At 36.9% G+C, this 23292-nt stretch overlaps 1 protein-coding gene across 1 annotated transcript; it reads left to right on the top strand.

Annotated features, from left to right (window-relative positions):
* The first annotated feature begins 48 nt into the window (after positions 1-48).
* Positions 49-11619, top strand: LOC105035901 (cationic amino acid transporter 2, vacuolar). The gene is made up of 14 exons (XM_010911611.4): positions 49-663; positions 4422-4623; positions 4871-4955; positions 7124-7264; positions 7351-7469; positions 7544-7640; positions 7804-7976; positions 8069-8135; positions 9141-9299; positions 9443-9719; positions 9897-10005; positions 10722-10834; positions 10928-11003; positions 11149-11619. The coding sequence occupies exons 1-14, from the start codon at positions 489-491 to the stop codon at positions 11303-11305; spliced, it is 1950 nt and encodes a 649-aa protein (XP_010909913.1). The 5' UTR covers positions 49-488; the 3' UTR covers positions 11306-11619.
* Positions 11620-23292: the final 11673 nt, after the last annotated feature.

The raw sequence follows: 23292 nt of genomic DNA, 5'->3' as shown, positions 1-23292 counted from the left end.
CATAATATATAAAATAATAAGAAAAGAAATAAATAGTTCTGCTATCCGGCTCCCCCTGCCAGTAATAAAAGGGAGGTCTCCCATCCGCTCGGTTCAGTGGGCGGGGCGGGGAGGAGGACGAGGAGAAGAGTAGCTTCTTTCTTTCTTCCGTGCACGGAAATAAAAAGAAGAAGCAAGAAGAGACCAAGGAAGCTGCTTTCTCCTTTCCTGTCCTCTCCTGATTGTCTGCCCTCATCTAATCCCGCCCACATCCGCACCTCTCCTCTCCTCTTCCTGATCTTCTTCCTTGATCTCTGCTCTCTCCATCTCTCCCTCTCTCAAGGAAAAAGAGAAAAAAAAATCTTTTAAGAGATTTGTAGCTATTTGTCTGTCTGCGTGCCTGTTTATTTATAAATTTATTTAGTTTTCTATCTTTCCATCTATCTCCCTAATTAAAAAGGAAGAGGGAGGGAAAAAACTAGAAGAAGAAAAAGGAGATCGAAATATTCATGGGTTTCGAGGAAGAAAGAGGGGTTGTCGGCGGAGGACAGGGATGGGGACGCGGGATGCGGAGTTTGATGAGGAGGAAGCAAGTGGATTCGGATCGGGCGAGGGCGGAAGCCGGGGGAACCCACCACCATCAGCTCGCTAAGGAATTGTCGATTCCTCAGCTCGTTGCTATAGGTAACGCCCCCAATTTATTATTACTACACAATAATCAGTCATTTTTCGTACCCTCCCTTAATCTCTCCTTCGTTGCCCCCTCTTTAGAGCTGCGGCTGGGGGTTTCAGTTCCTTTCCAAAAAAGAAAATAGTGTCCTGTCGATTGTTCTGCTTTTCCGACTTCCCTTTTATTTGTGGTGCCCTTCTGGCCTGATCGAAGTTGGGACTAGGAAAACCAATTCCTCTTTAGGTTTGATACCTGTTTACTTAAACGTTCATTATTAGGAAAAAAATTTTTCTTTTTTTTTGGGGCAAAAAAGCATTGCAATGTTGATTGCAGACGTTAGATTTATCTTTTGTTTGATAGAACATACGTGAATTTTAGAGGTTTCAACCTGTTTGTACTATGAGAGATTTTTTTTTTTTTATTTTTTTTTCCTTTTTTGCTACCCATTTGAGAAAAAGTGAAAGCTTCAGCTGATTGATTTTCTTTTTTTCTTCCTTCCAATTATGAAAAATAAAGAAATGGTTTTTAGTTTTAGTTTTTTGTCCTCATCAACTTATTTCATATAGTAAGGTGCTTAATCTCTTTTGGAGGTGGTAAGGTGTGCCTAATCAGCAGCGTGTTCCGCTCATTCACTTGCTTTCATGAATAGAAAAATACTTAATTTATCAGTTTCTCGTATGATATCTTCAGTTTCTCAACTATTTGGCCCTTTTGGATCTTATCTTTCTTTTTTCATTCTTATATCTTATAATCGGTGAGGATTGATTGACTTGAAAGAAATCTTAATTGATAAGAGAGGTAGTTTGAGGAAAGTTTTAATACCATTCTCATTGGACTTTAAAAACAGATAGACACAACCATGAAACTATTAGGATCTCTCAGATTGGGGGTGAACAATCATGATCAGATTCCTTTTATTTGAATTTGCCTAACATATAGGTTTGTGCATTATGGAGAAGGACCATTGATTTGGTCAAGGATTGAATGAGAGAATAATCCCGTCTATATAAGATAAGAATTTCCAATCATTTCCTCTCAAGTGAGAAAGTCCAATCTAGATACAATATTATGAGATTGATCCCTTTAAAGCAGCCTAGTGATACGCCCAAAGATGATCTGTCCACCGTGGCACTGGCAACCCAATAGCAGCCCGATGCGTATCTTCAAGAGGAGGTGATGAAGCGACCGTCTATCCTCTGCCACCTAAGTTTTACGATCATACCGAGGAGTTCCAGAGTCTTCTATCCACTAAACGACAAGCGAAAGACTATCCCGCCACTCCACTTCCTCCGTCCACTCAGTGAGATCTGCAATCTTAATAAACTCTGGACGTGTGAGCCATTATCCTCTAACAATCGGAACATGTCATGTCTCCATAACTTTGAAGGAAAATGGCATGCATTTCCTCAGACGATATGTACCCATCTTCATCTACAAAACCTAACTCCCCGAGATCCTCTAGGTAAAGAAGAAAGAAAGTGAACACTTGCTGTACCTGCCTTCTTTCTGTGATAGATTCAATATGAATTGGAATCTAGCTCCTCTACATGATTTTAAGCAATTCTTACTCCACCTTCGAACTCCTTCCACTCGGCACCCTATTTTCTTGCGACAGAACCTGTTTCATCTGATACTCGATGTAACTACGAAATTCTCTAGAAAAGCTTAAACCTCTTCTGTTTGCTTCTGCGGGAGAATGGCTTAGGCATCAAGGGTGCACCACTGGAGCAACCCCCCCTCCCCAGCATGACTTTCTGTCTTTGATGGTGTTGCGGGATCCGGTTCGAAGGATCGACCACGGACCTGGAGCCAGTGTCCGACTCGAAGGTCTAGACCAACCGTCTTGCGACTCTCTCATTCTCTCTCAACTCTAGTCCATCGGCTTGAGCCAGATAGACTCCCTGGCTGCAACACCTAGTCTATTAGTTTGAACAAAGTTGAGAGGCAAGAACATTAGCTATATAGGGTGCCTCTCAGTAAATTTTCTTGCAGTCCCTTCTATAAACATAGATGTGCTTAATATGTTCAGTGCATTCCCAAAGTAAGAGATTACAGTTTCTGGATAGCTGACATTGTTGAAATAAGTTGTTACATATCTGAATAACGAATTCCTTAATCATGAAGAAAACATCTGAGACATTGAATTCCAAATATAATTTATGCTGGAACATGATATTCTACTTCTGTAGATAAGTAAGAGACGGTGCTCTGTTTCTTTATCTTCCTCAATTATGAGCGATGTGCATCAGATATTGGTAATCTTACCAGTTTTGTTGCAAGTAGCTCAATTTGAATCACAGTAAGCCCATAGATCTAAAACTCTGGTAGAGGACAATGATATTGAAGAGCTGCATACAATTGTGGCATAAGTGGAACTTACAAATGTATATTGGGTGAATAATGAATGTCTAGCTGAGATTGGACAAACCAGCAGGTTAAAAGGTATCTAAAGTTTTGGCAACCAAATCCAACTACCTTGTTTTAAATTTTGTCAACTGCCACCTTGCAAAATCATTACTTATAGACATGTACCTCCTCTTCCCATGCATGTAAAAGGAACCAAATTCAAATTAAGCTGTTGTATTTTATTTTTTTAAATGTCAGAGGACAATAAGAACAAATAAAAAATATATAGTATCCAATATGGAAGCTAATGCAAATGTTTTATGGTAATTAACTATTTCAGCTGGTGTGAAATCTTTTGTCCACAATTTATGCTATATACAACTCAATAATATTGTATTCACTTGCAACCCTTTTTTTTCTTTCCTTGGGGGAGGGGGCGGTGGGGGGGAGTAAGCTAGTGAGAGTTTATGTCCAATTTGGTTTAGCATCTTTAGAAAAGGTTTCATGTTTGAAATGTAGAGTGAAAAACTGCAAAGGAAATAATGAGCCATGGAGAGCCTATTACATGAGAGGAAGCATTGTAATGAGAAAATTCTACCTCACTGCCAAAGGTGATAGGAGCATGCCTGGTGATCATTGAACACATTCCAATCATTAATTATTCATATGCCCTTATGCATTTAAATAGACTATTAAAACGGTTGTGAGATTAGAATTAAACTTTTAGAATTAACCACTTAGCCTAATGTATTCGTTGAAATTGATAAAATGCCAAATGGAAGAATGTGAATAGATGTTTTATTCTTAGTTCAATTTGGATCCAGTGATACCACACGCTCTAGGAAGACAATGAGAGGATGAAAATATAATGTATGCAAATACTAATGAAGCAATGGTGGTGGTGGTGGTAGAAAAGAAGAAAAAGGAAAGATTAAAAAAGACACTATGGTGATGGTTGACTATCAAAGAATACAAAGAAGAGAACATGTAAGCATTGAAAGGAATAGAATTAAAGGATGTAGAAGATAGGGGGTGGTCTTGCAAGTTGCTTGCCTCATGAACAACATGCACAATCATCTTGAGGCAAGGACATTCAAAATCTGAAAAGTGTGTGATAATTTTGAAACATGATACCTAAAAAGCCATGTAACCTTGTGACAAATCACAATTCTGGTGTTCCGGTCTTTCCTTCAGTGCTATATATTGAAATTTGCAATTTCAGTCCATTTCTTATATTTGCACTTTTAAAAATCTTATTTGTTTTAACCTGCTTTTCTGCTCTTGTATCTTTCATCCTCCTTAATGTGAGAGTCATATGTTAAACAGAACTTTTGAAATCTGTCTCAGTTAGTCAGTTTTTATCTTATTTTTCATTTTATTTTTTATATTTGCATGCCACATTTAATATTTTTCTTCTTCTGTTCAGGTGTTGGCTCAACCATAGGTGCTGGAGTCTATGTTCTTGTCGGAACTGTTGCTCGAGAGCACTCAGGACCAGCCTTGACCATTTCCTTTCTGATAGCTGGAATAGCAGCTGCTCTTTCAGCCTTCTGTTATGCTGAGCTTGCAAGCCGTTGTCCTTCTGCTGGAAGTGCATATCATTATTCATACATTTGTGTTGGAGAAGGGTAATTAACTGATTTGTTATCATGACTAATTTGTCTTCTCTTTCTATTGAAGTGCATATCATAGTTTCATATTCATTCAGCAATACCATGCTTATTCTATTAACATTTTTTATCCAGTAAGAATAGGGTTATATTATTAAGAGAAAACTTTATATGTTAAAAGATTGATTGTATAGGACTTCCCTTACTTGGACATTGGTTGGTTGTGGTTACTCTTTTTGGTAATTTTTGTATTTTCATTTTCCAGTATTGCTTGGTTGATTGGTTGGGCTTTAATACTAGAATATACAATTGGTGGTTCAGCTGTTGCACGAGGCATATCCCCGAACTTGGTATGTGTTTTTTTTCATTATATCAAGCTTCTGTGCTCCTTTAAGTTTTAATGATTGATGAGTAATTCTGAAATCTTATTCATCAACAACTAGTGATTATGGTGATGCTACAAGAATGAATGTGCTAATCCCCCAAATGGAATGTCCCCATCACATAGTAGACATCAAGCATACTTTTCAAGGTGTACTTTTATATTTCTATTCTGGAGACTTCTCCACTCATTCATGGACATCATTTTTCTCGTGAAAATTCTTTGATTCTTCTCACAATGATAACTAAATTTCAAAGTCTTGAAACAGACAAAGTTCAGTACATACATTAGGTAGAGAGCAGAAAACCCTCTTAAGCCCTTAGGCCCTGGTGCCGTTGGTTTGTGCCGCCGGTGAACAGTCAAGGATTTACTTCTCAGTGCACACAAGCTCTTACCTGGCTTTAGGATTCACATTCTTCACTGCCTTTTGAAAGGAAATATCTAAAATATTGACTGGATTCTGACCAGGAACTATTTAATCCTTACATATCTGTGGCAGCTGGAATCAGACCAGATGGAACTATATTGGTATTCACTGCTTTATTTGAATCAATAAATTACAGACTGACATTACTGTAGTTGCCTTCATGTCACTATCTCCTATGATGTTACCTTTTGGTGGGCCACTCCTGTTCTGGATTAATCGTCTATAGAGTTGGCTACTGCAACAACCTTAAAAATCAAATAAAGTATCACTCATAATTTATGAGACTCAACATGCTAATTGATTTAGAAAAGACAAGTAATTCTTTCGCTTGAGTTATCACTTTCCACATTTAATTAGTTCTTGTTGTATGGATGCTCCTTTTCTTAAATCTTTTAAGTCATATCATAGTTTATTTTCCAAATTCTGTATATCATATAATATATTATTACTATTTGAGGAGTATGTTGATGATGTCCTTCTGACACCCTGAAGTTGCTGAGGGTTCAAAGATCAGTAAGAGACTGATCATATCTTCTGACATTGCTGATGTAGGATGCTAGGGGTCTGTGTTTGAGCAATGAGAGGCCAAAAGGAATAATGTTTCTTAGCATTTTGAAAGTTTAAGGATCTTGTTTTCTTGGCCCAAGAAAAAGGGCAGATCTAAACTGGATACTATTTAAAGATGGAAAAGAGAGTTTGTGTATGAACATTAGGGTTTCTTTGAGGTTTCAAAACAATGTCAGGGATATCTAGGGCTCTAAGAATGTCAAACTAGGTGAACTTAAGGGCAAGAATCAGTGTCTAGATTCAAGGAGATTAAAAGAAGTGAAAATGAAAGTCTTTTGCACTAGATTGAGTTTTGACTACAGCATAAATCCGATTCGGCTGTGCAGAAGTTTAATAATGGAAAACAAATAAACGTAGTAACCTAACCAATCAAATTGAGAAGGATGGGACTTCAGTAGATCTGGTTTTAATATTATGCTGAAATTATCTACAGTGCAGATAATCAAGAAAAGAAGGATAATGTCATAATTCCATAAGAATAGAGAAAGCGAGTAGAAAGAGAAAAACTAAGGAGAAATAAATGAAGAAAATGATGAAGAAAAACTAAAAGAGAAGGAATGGAAACCATATGAGGCTCTTCTTATTTCTTAATGATATCTCTTGCACAACCTTTTCGACACCTAATGCATAGTCTGCTTATAGAGCCAACTGACAACTATTCCCTCATATTTTGTAGTCTGAGATTCCTGCATTCTTGGGACTCAATTGGACTTTACTGATAAACCTAACAAAAAAGAGAAACTTTAGTTGGGCATCATTGTAAATGGTAGTGTATCATGAAGTATGAACTGTGCTGAATAGTAAATTCCCTTTTTTTCATGGGAAAAAAAATTCGTAAACTACCACAGAACTTAATTAAACAGAAAAGATGCAAGTAGAATTAAATCTGCACCATTCATGCAGCAGTTATGCTGCTTCAAAACACTAATTGGATAGATATGGTCCAAGCACACCATCATTAACCGATGCTTACATATTTTACAGCTCTCTGTTGCTAAATCAACAACCAAAATGCTTTTCATGCTTTTTCTTCTATCTCTTGTGTCCTCTCTTAAGCCCAAAAGCTTCTCTGCAATAGCGATTGCATCAATACCAATAAAGTTATACATTTTTACCTGACAATCTTACTGGTTTTGTTTCAGGCCTTGTTTTTTGGAGGACCAGATAGCCTGCCTTCTTTTCTAGCACGTGCTCACATTCCAGTCCTTGATATTGTTGTTGATCCATGTGCTGCAATCCTTGTCTTGATTGTCACTGGGCTGCTCTGTGTGGGAATAAAGGAGGTATTAACTTCTATTTGGTTGTCAATTTACCACGACCTGTTACTTCTAGTACTTTAGGACTAAGCTTTGAATAATTATTTATGCAGAGTTCGTTTGTACAAGCCATTGTTACAACTGCAAATGTTTGTGTCATGTTATTTGTCATTATAGTTGGTGGATATATCGGCTTTCAGACAGGATGGGTTGGATATACTGTTGCCAGCGGGTAATGCGAATTTAAAGACTCTATGTTCCAGATTTGATCTCGGTAACTCGCTAATTTGGCTTTTCAACTCACAGATACTTCCCTTATGGAGTGAATGGAATGCTTGCTGGATCAGCAACTGTTTTCTTTGCATACATAGGCTTTGATTCAGTTGCCAGTACTGCTGAGGAGGTAGGATGTTGCTTGCAATATTCCTAAATGCAATAATTGCAAAGCCTGTATGAAGTTCATGTTAATACTAATAACTAGAGTGAACTTGGATGGTCATGCCTGCGTAGATATGCTGAAATTTTTTGTTCTAGTATATTTCTTGCACTGAGTATTTCTCTTACAGGTGAAAAATCCGCAACGAGATCTACCATGGGGCATTGGAACTGCACTGTCTATATGTTGCTTATTGTATATGATGGTTTCTGTTGTTATTGTGGGCCTAGTTCCATATTTTGCATTGGACCCAGATACTCCAATTTCATCTGCATTTGCAAGACATGGGATGCAGTGGGCAATGTAAGTTGCCTTTAAAGTTTGATGATCTGATTGCAGTAGGCATTCTGCACCTTTGTTCTTGTTCCATCTCTTACCTTTTTATTCAATTATAGGTACATTGTCACTACTGGCGCTGTCCTCGCTCTTTGCTCAACTTTGATGGGCTCACTGCTTCCCCAGGTAGATAAAACATCAACTGATATGGTTTCATTGTTTCTCATTGTCTTGATGTTCCCACTGGTGTTTCTTCTGTAATTTTATTCTTTAGTGATTTATGATTTCATTGGAAAGTGAATTTTAAGAATGCATGCCGGCTATGTGACATATCTTTCTTTAAAAGAAAAAGCAAAAGAAAAGTGGAAACCATTTTCTAGAAAAAAGAATTCATATTATGGATTCCTATTTGGTAGAAATCTGGAAGTTATACATATATTCCACACTGAAATGTGTGCATGCCTCCTTTTGATAAAAAACCTGAATAATTCATAGAGTATGAATTTTTGTTCTTCTTAAAACAAACAAATTAAATATTTTGAATGCTAATAATCTTTAATAATGTAATATTTGTCACTGATGCTGGATCCCCTCCCCCATATTATCAGATACAAGTCTATTTTCCTCACAAGATATCCTTCTAATGTTAAATTACACATCTTTTCCCAAAACAATGACTTGATATACATGTTGGATTTTAACATTGTTATGGAAATTGATTTTGGTGCACCAACCGCACTGACTAGATGGCGGACCTTGGTGCAGCTGTAAAATTGCTCCATTGTGACGTAGGTGTCATGAATTCAAAAAATAGAAACACCTTCTCCATAGGTGGGGGTAAGGCTGCGTATATCTAACCCTTTCTGAATCATGCAATGGCGGGAACCTCATGCATCATGATGCCCTTTTTTGCTCACACTATGTAGCTATTCAAAATAAGCAGTTATGGTCCAACTCATATACTCCCACTCAATGTGGTAGTCAGAAAACTGGCTGCTAATCATTTTATTGCCATTTACGGTCTTTTGTTTTACTACTTGTTATGATGCAGGGGTAATTTTGATGCTTCTGTCAAATCAGTGAGAAGTTCTTGAGCTTCTGCAAGATGAAGCATTTTGTATAAACTATTTCAAAATATTTGCTTGGGGTTAGGATAACCGAATTATGCTTCTTTGCTGTGCCTTTCCTCAGCCTAGAATACTGATGGCAATGGCTAGAGATGGATTGTTGCCACCTTTCTTCTCGGAAGTTAACAAAAGCACCCAAGTTCCTGTCAAAAGCACAATCTTAACTGGGATCTGTGCAGCTGCCTTAGCTTTCTTCATGGATGTCTCACAGTTGGCAGGGATGGTAAGACATTTCAGTAGGATTTGTAACTTCTTCTGATCTGTTGTGTCAAGATTTTCATTATGCATTATTCTGTGTGATGACATCAGCAATGTTCTACTCTAAGAACTGAATTAGAATTGCTACTAAATTGGTATACTTTGCAGGTTAGTGTTGGCACTCTTCTTGCCTTCACCATAGTTGCAATTTCAATCTTGATACTCAGATATGTTCCGCCAGATGAGGTTCCTCTTCCATCATCACTCCAAGAATCAATTGAATCTGTATCATTTCGCTATAGCGCTCAGGAAAGCAATGAGCAAAAGGCGAAAGAAATTGTTGGGACTCAGAACATCGGCCAACATCCTCAGGATGGCACATCTCATACAAATAAAGTGGAAGCATGTGTTGAGCATCCTCTCATTGCAAAGGAGATTAACCAGGGTAATGATGAGGCAGATGCCATCAGTTTTCTCTTCAGCATTTAATATTTTTCACATTCTGTAGAGATAACAAGCATCTTCCTGCATTGCTGTCCATGCACCGTTCCACATCTAGCTGCATCTATCTGCTGTTAGCATATCACTTGCAAATGACTGTCTTACATACCGAATGTTGCAGAAAAAATGAATGAGCAAACACGGCGTAAGAAAGCAGCTTGGAGTATAGCATGTGTATGCATCGGAGTTCTCATCCTCACTTCTTCAGCTTCAGCTACATTCTTGCCAGTGTAAGTCTCTGAGGTGATCTTGTTACATATTTTAATGATGATAGTATATTTAGTGTTGATTCTAGGGCATTATAGTTCCATTATGTGTTCTAGTTCTGGATTGGTGGTATTTATTTTATGAGCATACTATCTCCTAATGTAAAATGTATAAGAAAGGATACCATACGGTCTTTTAACCACCTCCAGTTTATATGCTGAACTAAGTAAGAAAGATAATTTATGCAGAACTAATCAAAATGAGCCAGGCTGATATAGAAGACCAACCAACTAATTAAGGTTGTATGTTATGAAATAATATCTGATCACCTGTCATTCTTCATGATACATTCTAATTGGTCCTTTGATTCAAATCAGAGTATGCTGGTGTACATGTTGTATGGCTGGGTAGGATTAGACAGTGGCTTATCTCTTTCTATAGTGTTTTGGAGGGTTATAGATAATTTTAATTTTTATGTACACACACATGCGCACGCACACCAACGTCCCCACCCACGTGTGCACCGACTTATATACCCTGTCATGGCTGACTGGATCGACCTGAAGTCTGGTCAATGGCAGTAACATTAACTCTCTCTCTCTCTCTCTCTCTACATGTGTGTGTGTGTGTATAATGTTGTGATTTTCATCAATGTGTATATTCTAATGTTTGCTTAATATCTTCTACACAAATTGATTAATGGTGTGTTGACTCATTATCATTTTATATATTTTACCAGCTTTGTACGTTATTCAGCATGCTTTGTTGGTGGCTTGCTCCTCCTTGGTGGTCTTGTCATACTCTCCTGGATCGACCAAGATGATGGGCGGCATAGTTTTGGACATGCTGGAGGTATATATGCTAATTCTTCTGATGATGAGTGTGGCCGGTAAATTTGATGCTCGCTTGACTAACTGCAGTTTATGATTGCTGGCTCCTTTCCAGGATTTATATGTCCTTTTGTTCCCTTTCTACCAATTTGCTGCATCCTCATAAACGCATACTTGCTGATAAATCTTGGGTAAGTGATTAAGCTCTGTTCTGCTGTTACCTATGTGAACTTTGTCCTATAGAAATGTACCTGCCACCGGATGTTGGTTGCGTGCTTCTTTTATTTCGCATATCAACGTCCATTCTCAACTGACAATTAAGTTTTAAATCTTCAGTGCCGGCACGTGGATCCGTGTATCTATCTGGCTGGTGATCGGGGTTTTCGTATATCTGCTCTATGGACGAACCCACAGCTCGCTTACTGGTGTTGTGTATGTGCCTGTGGCGCATGCAGATGAGATATATAGAACTTCCTTGGAGTACGTGGCTTAAAGTGCTTCATGACTACGTGTGCCAGCCACCTTTGTTTTCATGACTACGTCCTTGGTCTGTGTACAAAGATATCTGTGTGATAGACGAAGCCTGCCTACTCCGAAAGGAATGTAAATTGTCTGCAGCAACGAGTGGAAAAGATACTTTTTATTAGATGGGACAGGAATTTCACATGTACCCCTGACTGGGGTGCATTTGTCTGTGCTATTTTAACTTCAAGGACTGTAGCATTTGCTTGGCCTTTGCTGTCTGCTTCCCTTCCCTTTATTTTCTTTTGTAAATAAATCCGGTAATCTGAAGACTCATTTGACATACATACATATATAGATACATACATACATACATACATATATAGATACATACATACATATATACATGTATAGATACATACATACATATATACATGTATAGATACATACATACATATATACATGTATACATAGATAGATACATATATACATGTATACATAGATACATACATAGATACATGTATACATACATAGATACATGTATACATACATAGATACATGTACATATATATAGATATATATATATATATACATGTACATGTATATAGATATATATATATATACATGTACATAGATACATATATACATGTACATGTATATATGTACATCTATATATACACGTACGTATGTACATATATATATATACACGTACGTACATATATATATATATATGTATGTATGTACATATAATATATATATATATATGTATGTATGTATGTATATATATATATATATATATATGTATGTATATATATATATATATATATGTATGTATGTACGTATGTGTGTATATATATGTATGTACGTATGTGTATATATATATGTATGTACGTACGTGTATATATATATATATATATATGTATGTATGTATATATATATATATATATTATGTATGTGTGTGTGTATATATATATATATATATATAATATAAATAATATATATATAAAATAATATATATATATATATATATATATATATATATGTGTGTGTGTGTGTACATATCTCGTGGCATAGGAGGGCTTGTTTTCGTGGAGTAAATGTTGGCAGAAATAACACTATAATTGTAGTAATTTGGGTTTAGAGTGTGACAGGGCCCATGGCCCAGGTTGCTTTTCGGTCCGCGTCTAACGTGAAGCCCTGTCGTTCTCTTCACGTTACTGGATGATCGCGCCGCCCTCCTGCTGCCTCTCTGTCTCTCTCTTTTTTTTTTTTTTTTTTTGTTTGCATCGGACCGCGTTGGTACTCCTGCAGTTGAGTATGCTTAGGTGAGAGTAGGATTAGGACGGGTGACCCCCTTCGTATATTTCACTCTTTCTTACCTCATCTGTACCCCCTTTGTATATTTCACTCTTTCTTACCTCATCTATAAGCTACGGCTTGAGATGATGGCGGCGATAAAGTCCCTGTTTTTAAATTTCTAAATTTATTAGCATTAGTTATAAATAAATAATGGAATTTCAAAGTCATGTTATCGCTGCATGCATTGTGAAGTGTTAGATGGTACTTGTAGTATATCTAAAATTTTCAAGTCTTGAGAACTAAACCGGACCAATCTTGTATTGTTTGGTGTACTGAGGACAAATAAAATAGAATAATTATTATTGTATTTTCATTATGAATTTTATGCTGGTTGAAGAGTATTGTGGGCTTTGTTAGACCCTAATTAAGGGATCATGGTTGAACCCTTTTGTAGCTTTTAGAATCTCCTAGAGGCTTAAATAAATTATTAAAAATGAATTGAAGATTCCAAGTACTTTAGAAATTATACTTTGACATTGGGTTATTAGGCTTTGGACGGATATGAAGAAGTAAATCTATAACTAAATGGTAGGCAGTGTCCCTGCAACTAAATGGTAGGTAGCACACAACAAGGCCGGACAGAATCTGAGCAATCAAATGACACAATAGTGAAGCTCAATATAGACAATTTCTCCGTTAAGAATTTCAATTACGAGGTGTTAACTCATCTACCGAGCATGGCTACATTCAAGAAAGCAAAGTATAAGTCTATGGGGAGATCTGCTAGAGCAGCTTGACTATGTTACACCTCAGTTTGCCCCCATGATGGCAAGTAGCTTGATAATGGCCAGAACCTCACCGTTTGTAACAGAAGTCCACCCTTCACCTTGAGCTTTCTTCTCGAAAGGTTCGAGGAGTATATGGAAGAGATCTTCACTAAGCAACAGAAGGCTCAGCCACCTCTCTCTCCAACCCAATCAAGGAGTTGTACGCCATCATGCGTGCAGCCCTCCTCTCAACCTTTGTGGCTCATTGGTAGGATCGCTTGCGACTCTTTCAACAAAGTAGAAACCTTCTGGCCTGCTTCACCTAAATGAAATTCCACTATCCAGAGTTTTGCTTCCATCTCCTTCGCTTTCTGGTGGGCCATGGCCGCCTTCACCATAACCAGTTGGTTCTGGAGGGAGGTGACTTCCTCATCAACTTCAGCCATCTTGGCGGAGATGTCCCTGATAAAGACTTGTAGCACCTCCAACTTCTCCAATATCCAATCAATTGGAGAGGTGTTCATGGTGATGGAGCACCCAGGGGGTCTAGTTTAGTTTGTCATCGAGCAGTTGCTTCCTCTTCTATTTGTAAAGCACATAGATGGTTGAGATTTGACCTTCCTACTTTGATCTCATACCATGTTTCGGGCAACCACAACTTTAAGCACCATACTCTCTAATCAGGAGACATTATTCGTGAGCTTCACCTTCGAGAAGTCATCACCTTAGAGATCCACCTGCATTAAAGGCAAGTAGCCTTCGAAGTAGAAGTCAGTTGAGAATCGTGTCCCAAAGTCAATCGTCAGCGTATTGACGGTTGAGCTTATGTAAATTATATATGAATTATTGATTAATATAAATTATTTGATATTTTTCATCATAAGTTGTACATTTTCTTTTATGAACTGCTCTATTATGATGAAGTTCTTAGGACTATTTTAATCGATAAAAAGGATTTATCGTTTAATCCTTAAACTTGTTCGCGATCAAATAATATGCTATTACTAAGATGATAATTATATCAAGTGTATGTCGTTGTGTGTCGTATGGGTTGGTTGTCCTCTTAACCAAGAAGTGTGGAGATACTGATATGGCATATAGGTGAGATGTAGGAGTACATCTCACTAAACGTGATCCAACTGTGGAGTACTCCGCTGTCAAGAGTAGCTCGTGAAGGGTATGAGTATAAGCATCTCTCCGATCTGAGATCACTATGGTAATTTGTAAGCAACTCACTATACTTTAGTGTCAGATTACCTAAATTTTTAATTTAGTGATGAAAGATTTTTAAACATGGTCAAGTATTTGTTAAGTCGTTGTATGAGTCAAGATGGGATTGACTGCTCTTAGTTTTAGGAGTTAGTGCTACATTGCATTTCAATTCAGTAAAATCTTGGCTAGGATAGTCCTTGTGAGGAGATATAGGATTTATGAGGTGGAGACATATTATGGATGTATTAATTATGAGTTGACAGTTTAACTCTAAGTCATCCTAAGCGCTGAGGGTCAAAGGGATGAATTATATGATAATCATATGTCAAGGATTCTTGAATGTTGTTTTGCAATCATTAGACTTATCCGGACATCGGGTACCATTGCTAGATGGTCATTTTGATTAGTACAAAAATTTATTTTCATGCTATCAATTTAGGTTCAAACCTATGGGATCACACTCAAAAAAAATTACTGTCTGATCAAGTGGCTGATCAACGATTGAGAATCATTCAAAGATATAATTATTAATTCGATTGATGATTAATCTTATGCAAAAATTATGATAAATTAATTTACTAATGGTTAGTAAATTATAGAAGAATTAATTAGCAATTAGATTGTTGGTTAGCTCAATTTGATTGAACAATATAATTTGGATCAAATCTAATTGAAATAGATTCAATTAGGTTTGACCCGATTAGGTTATTAGATGACCTAATCGCTAAAGATGTTTAATTCCTGATTTGATCAAGACTTGAGCTCGATTAATTTTTAATTTGATTAAAATTTAATTGAGATAATTTGTTACCTAATTGAATTAGATATTTGGGTCTAACCAAATGATTCTGGTTGGAACCTAATTGGAACAATCTAGAGTCCAAAAAGATTGGATTATTGCCCATGCGACACCCTAAACCCACGCCCACTTGTTCTTCATGCAAACTTGGTTTTTGCATTAAGTTTTTGCATGCAAATTAGAGGCTCTTGTCCTCTCTCTCACCCTCTTTGGATAAGGATAAAATTTGTTTCAAAGTTGAATTCAAATATGTTTTGAATTTGAGTTTGAAAGAGGACGAGGATAGACCGAATTTTGAATTCAAAGAGGTTTGAATTTGATTCAAACTAATCTCGTCCTATCCACTCCTTGTGCCACCCTTAAGAAGGGATTTTTTTGTGCATGGGACATCAGAGATTACTAAAAAATTGTGTGGGGGTGTGAGGGTTTTGGGGTGGGCAGCCATTTTTGGCGTGTGAGCTTAAAGGAGAGCCAACTCCTCTTAGGTGAGAGATCTAGATCAGATCTAAGGTTTCAGGTGAAGGAAAATTAAAAAGAGAGAAGTGAGTTCTCTATTGGTTTCTGGTCACACAGTAGAAGATTGGATTTCAAAATATTTATGAAATCTAAGAACACCCAAAATCCTAAATCCTAGAATCACCTTTGATGCATTCAACCAAATTATTAAACTATGTTAAATGAAGTATATAATTTTATAAATACCTCAATCATTATTTTCAATATCTCAATAAGGTACACAAGTATATACCCTCCAATGGTAATCCACACAGGAATTGATATAAAGAGATGCTCCTTCTGAACCTGATCGCCAGACCCAGGTTGATCCTGACTTGATCGGCTTGGTCGAACCACTTTTTGAACATAACTTGGACCACTTCTTGGCTTCTTGACAACTTGGCTAAATCTCTTAAGACCCTTTAAAGCCTTGTCCTAAATTTGATTAGGCTTAGATTAGGCTAGAAAGGCTTGTCCTAAGAGAACTAAGGGTGTAAGAGAGAGAAGAGGAGAGGATTCTTGTCTTAAGCAAGACAAGATGGGATGTAGGAATTGAATGTTCTCCTCTCGATGCTGCCCCCTATTTATAATTACTAAGAGGGCACGAGAAGCATCCCTCGATGATTTTCAGCTACCTAAAGAAAAGATTACATACCAAAAGTCTTATTAGATAAGAACCCTTGGAGATAAAATATCAGTCCACTCTTTCCTCGCACGCACGCTCTCACGGAAGGATACATATGGCATCCTAATTTAAATCAAAAAATTCTCATATTTTGCCATATGAAAAATGACTTCTTTTTGATTTGAATCATTGAAAGAAAACCTTTAAAAAGTTTTTTATTTCTCTATTTAAAATAGATAATCACTAGCAGCACCTCGAAAGACTGCATGCACGCGTCTTCACTTCTTTCTCCTTCAATGCCATATCAGGCCACCAAATCCTTTAAAACCTATGCTAGGCTGATAAAGAGCTTGATGTAGTGCCACATAGATCTTAAACCCAAACAAAAAGATGTTAGGGATGTCTGGTCAGGACACCACCTCCATAAGATCTTTTTAATACCATGCATCGCAACAGAAAGAAAGAAGAAACAAAATAGAAACACTTAAATATGTGGATTAGCCAAAAGGCTCACTTCCACTGGGCATACAAGCTTTATTATGAGAAAAGAAAAAATTACAAGAGGAGATCATACCCTCAACCCTCGTATACCCAATCTCTCTTTCAATAAGAAGCTCTTCCTCACAAAAGCTCTCTCTTTGGGAGATTCCTTAATCTCTGAAACGATTGCTGTCTGCTACCTGATAGTCTACCCAAAGCACCCTTGTTCTTCTGCTCTCTGTTGGCTGCTGCTGCCCTCTGCTCTATGATTTCAGGTCTCTATCGAACCACCACCACTCTCGATTTTCTGTAGCTCTGTTCAACAGTACCCCAGCATCCTTATTTAAGGTCCAGACCATGTGCGAAATCTTGTCAAAAATGGAGTTCGAATCGAGTTAAAATCGGTCTCTGTATCCTATTTAGAAAATAACTCCCAGCGTTTCATAACACCCTCTCTTTTATTGGATCCGCAACCACCCAAACTTGTCACGTGCCCGCATCCACTAGATATCGAGACACTATAGCTGCTACAGTGTCCCTTATACACCACGATAAAAAATTATGGACCCTTAAAGGGTCCACGTGCCTGCCAATGCCCCATGAAAATAAGGTGGTCCATCGTGGATCCAGAAGAGAAAATGCGGCTTGGACTGCCTGCTCGCGGGCCACGCATGCGCACACCTGGACCTGGGCTGCGCTGTCGGGCCTAGTTGCGTTGCCACCAGCCTCCGCCAGCCCATGGGCCGTGCCACCTACTTCGGACTTCTTTCACACATATCTTCACCATCTAAACTTTGTTTGGACTGTTCTTGAACTCGTTGGACTCTATTCATTGTCCTAGACCTCACTGTGGGCTCAATGTGGATCGAATCTTGAGTCATCAAATCCTAACAATCTCCACCTCAACTCGACATTCGACCTTCTTCTAACTCTGAGAGCTTCTAAATTTTTTTGCCCTCATGTCCTGAGACAATTGCCTGCTGATCATGAATGGACAAACATGGGAGTCAAGCTAGATCGCTCGATCTCATCTCCATCATATGTTGTGCTCCTCCTAACCTGAGATCTGCTCAGGGTATCCTCCCATAGTAATAGAAATCTCATCCTACGATATTGCTTCTCATCTTCTCGAGTCTTGTATCTCATGTCCGAGCCATCTCCACCTAGAGCTCCATCTTGCTTTGGACTCCTCATGGCTCTTAAAGCTCCACCTTGCACTAGGCTTCCCATCAGGTACTAATATCCTCTCATCCTCTTCTTTTCCTTTAGAATAATTCTATCACCATGGAACACCTTTAGGATCCTCCATCAACTACCATCTTATAGCCTCTCGAATTCAGTCTGCTCAGTGAGATAAAATTTTGCCTGAAATCGTGTATGTATTGGACCTCCCCCAATCTTCTCACTACACCATCATGTGTCCTCCAACTGACCATTTTGATGCCTCTGATTGCATAGTTCGATCCATCCGATAGATAAACAGTGCCCTCACTGCTCTCCAGAGAGTCAAACTGCTCCTCTTTGTAATATACTGTTAGATGTATGTCCTAGAAGTCAATATAGCAGACACATTGTAATAAAGCTGGGATATAATTTTATACTTTATACATTGATTTGATCAATAAAAGGACAAGTTTATTTTTCATTCAAGTGTGATGTATCTTTGAATCATTTATGAAATTAACATTTCGATACATATTCTCAAAGTATTGAGAATTAGAGACATGTATATAATTCCTAAATGCTCCAGATCATAGTATCATCCTAGGGACAGTGATTGATTCAGATAGACCGACATACAAATTGCTTCCTTCGAGGTAGATGAGTATCTGGTCTACAGTGTAGAGACATTGAGCGACGAGTGTGGGTAGTTGTCAGAGAACAACTAGTAATGAGCATGACTATACGAGAGATCATTTGAATTTCTACTGGATCGTCAGTGATTGTCTTGATGCTGTAGTTGTGTAAATGATTTTTTGATCTAAGATGGTATGATTGCTCATAATGAGGCTGCGAAAGTTTGACTGACATATAAACATGGTCTCAATAAGCCATTGTAGTGGATGTTGGTGACAGTTGGTCCACTACAAGAGTAGGATGTGCATCAAGATGGGATTTATCGACCTTGATAGAAAGGAGTAGTCCTATGAGATTTGAGAAGTTAAGTTCGAGAGTCTATGACCACAGCAGTATGATTGATGGAAAAGAGTTTCTATAGAAATCATAATTGAATTTGAGCTAATCGAATCTATGATATGACTAATGATGAGGTTTGATAATTTATCAATGATCTGTCATCTAGTCAGGACTCACGATAGAGGGACTGAATCATACGTTAACTACACTTTGAGGTTCATTTTTGGTTCTACTAGATTTTCACTACATACTGCTAGGTGTCATTAGTGGATTGTGAGAGCTCACTAAAATTATTCAGAATCGACAATCTTTGATGAATTAGAGTAAAATTATTCTGATCCATTGAAAAGAGTTTCAATGATACAATAATAGAGATCATTGTACATCTCACTATCAGATAGAATTGAACCTATGGGGTCACACAACAAAGGGATTAGATCTAAAATAACCAATTGAGCTTCTAAAGTCTCAATTGAGTTTAGAGAAATCCTATTAGGTTCAGAGTAACCTTGCTAGCACTTGGTTGGACCTAATTTTTTCTTTACATTTAAATTTCTTATTTGATAAGATTAATTCAAACTTAATTATTTGATAATAATCTAAATAAATTAAATTTATTGGGCTTCAATTATTGAGTGCCTAAGATTTTAGATCAAATGAATTAAGGGTGCAAGTCCTTAATAAATTTTCTTAATAGTTTTGATTGGGTGCTACTTGATTTGATCAAGTTGGGTGTCCCTATCTATTAGAGAGCGTGTGGATCCTTTATGGGGCATCCCATGGGTGCAAAGTGGGGTATGATTTTGTGGGTGCAAGGGCTCCAATAGTTGGCTTCTAATTGATTTCTTAAAAGAAGTTAAATAACTAAAGGAATAAGAAAACATAATGCAAGTAGGATTGGTATTAAGTGCTTGTTTGATTTTGAATAAGATTCAAACCTTATCCCTATTTAAAGGGATCTCTCCTGAAGTCCCTAGGCACTTCAACTAGCAGCCCCACACCCCCTTAGGAGATCCCCACGCCCCTCTCTTCTCCTCTCCCTCTCTTCTCCCTTGGAGCATCAACGCCCCAAGCTTGGGTGTCCTCTTTCTTCCACACCTAAGGGCTGTTGGGCATCTCTCTTATTTGCTGCTTTGTAGTCTCTTGTTGCTCCATAATCTATGAAAGAAAAAGCAAGAGAAGAAGAAGATCAAGGAAAGGATCAAAGAGTTGATCGCGATCCAGGCTTCGTTCAGATTCACAGGCTGATTTTTCTTAGAGAAAAAAAATCAATTTTAAGATGATAATTCTAGACTGATCCCAAATAGATTTTCATAGAGGCCAGGCACTTACACGGCTAAGAGAGAGCTTCTTCTTTTTCAGATCTAGATTTGAAGAAAAAAATTATGAAATAGGTATGTGATTCAATCATATATTAAATTTCAGCATACGTTTAATTTCAGCATATGAAGTATATCCTTATGGTTTATATTTTATGCATGCATGGTTTAGATTAAAAAGAGTTTTAATTTTTTATTTCACTATCATATTTAGAAAAAAAAATTTTGAAACATACATGCATGCCCCGACATAAAAAATTCAACAGTGGTATCAGAGCCACGGATTTTATATGCATGAAATTGACATACATATTTTGAAAAATATTTCAAAATTTGTTTTTTCTTTGATATATGAGATGTATAGATGAATATTTTGAATCTAAAATTTATTTTAGATTTGATTTTAGAACATATAGTTGATATGTCAAAACATGTTTATATCTGAATTTTGTTCTAGAACGGTTCCTAGTTCATAATTATGTAATATATAGATGCATGCATAAACCTAAAATTTTATTTGACCTAATTCATAATTCATATATGAGATATATGATTACATATTTAGGTCATAAAATTATTTCTAATATGATTCATGATCTGTATATAAGATATATGATATCATGTTACGACCTAAATTTTAGTTTAGATCTGAATTTTACATGCATATATGAGATATTTGTTTGTATGTTAAATCTAAAAATTAGCTTCATGATTTCAAATTTATCTTTCATACAAAGAATTTAGATCTAAAATTTAGTTTTAGAATCTGAAATATGTGTTTGTGCATGAGAGTTTTGGTTATGAAAAAAATCAAAAATTAGGTCATATAATAAGATTGCATCTAAAATTTTTGACTTGAATATTATGGGTCTATTTCGATTAAGTAATTGATCAAACCGAGTCAAGTATTGATAAGGGTTAGATCAATTAAGTTATATGATCATATAATTATTGTTGATCAAATCAATTGAATCCCATATGTAGAATCGATTAATCTAAGAACCTAATTTGGCTTGATGGTTTCAGCTTGATTTACTTGAGTTAACCTTTCTAGATCAATTGACCTATTAGTGTCTAAAGCAAGTAATTGACACGTAGTTATTTAATTGATTCGTTAGCTGATCTGATCAATTTATTGATATCTAAGAAAAGCAACGGGGGGACCTCCACCGATCTCTTCTTACCTGATCAATTTGAAATATTGAGTCTTCAATTGGATTGCTTGGTATTTTTAGTTTAGCCCCTGCCAATTAGATTGGTCATATGATGACTGATTAGATGAGATCTAAATCTAAACTTCTCCATAAATATTAAGTCTATAGATCTTCCACCATTATAGATGTGCGGGCATGTTACTGGTGTTGATTGTTCTCGACTGGTTACAATAGTCAATTACATTAGAAACATGCAACCACTCTATTAGCAAAGTGTTGCTCCAGGATAAAGATGGAGTTGGATGCAATAACTGTTAGGTGAGGGACCCAATGACGGCCTTACACTTGCTTGTGAACGGTGGGTCGGATTTAACTAAAGAATATGTCAATAACTGTTAGGTGAGCCCACATGACTTAGAGATCAAGTTGCTGCAACATGCTTAGAGAAGCATCTGAGCAAAAAGTTATCCATGTATTGATGTGCATGTTACCAATAATTATTAGTTGGGTGCATGGCATTAGTGGGACTGCAGCACTCATTAGAAATTCTTTATCATGTTAGGATTTTCGTTTTCCATCCGAAGAATGGAGAGATCCAAAAAATTAGGAGTCATTGTTTACATCTTAAAGTTCCTAAAAGTAAATATAATATTAAAGTACAAAAATCTAATTTGAATTTTTACTCTCGTAGTTAAACAATGTCAGCTTCAAACCCTCTAGTCCGCATCCTTGAAACCAATCGTTTGACTGAAATCAATTACAAAGACTGACTCAAAAATCTTAGGATTGTCCTAACCTCAAAAAAATTAGATCATATACTCGATCAAAAATCTATAGTGTTACCAAACTGTCCTACTACTGAGCAAAGAGCTGCTTTTAAAAAATGAACGGATGAAGACAGTTGGGTTAAGTGCTATGTGCTGGTATCCATATCAAATGAGTTACAAAGCTAGCATGAGCATATGCTCATTACTAGGACTATGATCACTTATCTACAAGAGTTGTATGGTGAGCAGACCATATTGCATGCTTTAAAGTATCCAAGAAACTCTTTAATTTGAAGATGCATGAAGGGTAGTTAGTCCATGAGCAATATATGATAGTGATTAAGGATATTGAGGAGCTTAGAAAGCTCGGGCTTGATATGTAAAAGGAATTACGGATAGATTTGATCCTTCAAATCCTTACGAGATCATATAGTCAATTTATTATAAATTTTTATATAAATAAATTCGATTGCATTATACTCAAACTGGTCAACATGTTGATCACTACGGAAGGAACCTTGAAGAGTCCAAGAGGCACTGTTCTCGCTGTGAAGCGAACTTGTTCCAAGAGAAAGTCTAGTTGAAAGAAGAAGACTAAATCCGCTAACAAGTAGATGAAAGAGAGCAAGCCTAAGAAGGACATTCCAAAGAAGGCTGAAGCAAAGGAAAGGTATTTTTACTATGATATTGAAGGCCATTGGAGAAGAAATTATCCACTCTATCTGGAGAGAGGGCCTAAAGACCAAAAAGGATGATAAACCTTCGAAAGGTATGCTTGTAATTGAATCTAACCTTACAGTTTCTTCTATTTTTCTATTAGATATTAGACTCTGGTTCGAGTGCTCATATATGTACCTTAATACAGGGTCTAATAGAAAGTAGAAGGTTGAGAAGAGTTGACATGATCCTTCAGGTCGGCAATGGAGCAAAAATTACTGCAAAAGCCATTGACACTTATGCTCTTC

The sequence above is a fragment of the Elaeis guineensis genome, chromosome 2 (genome assembly GCF_000442705.2).
Source record: "Elaeis guineensis isolate ETL-2024a chromosome 2, EG11, whole genome shotgun sequence".
NCBI lineage: Eukaryota > Viridiplantae > Streptophyta > Magnoliopsida > Arecales > Arecaceae > Elaeis > Elaeis guineensis.
Note: the sequence above shows the minus strand (reverse complement) of the source record. Positions and strands in the feature narration are given on the sequence as shown.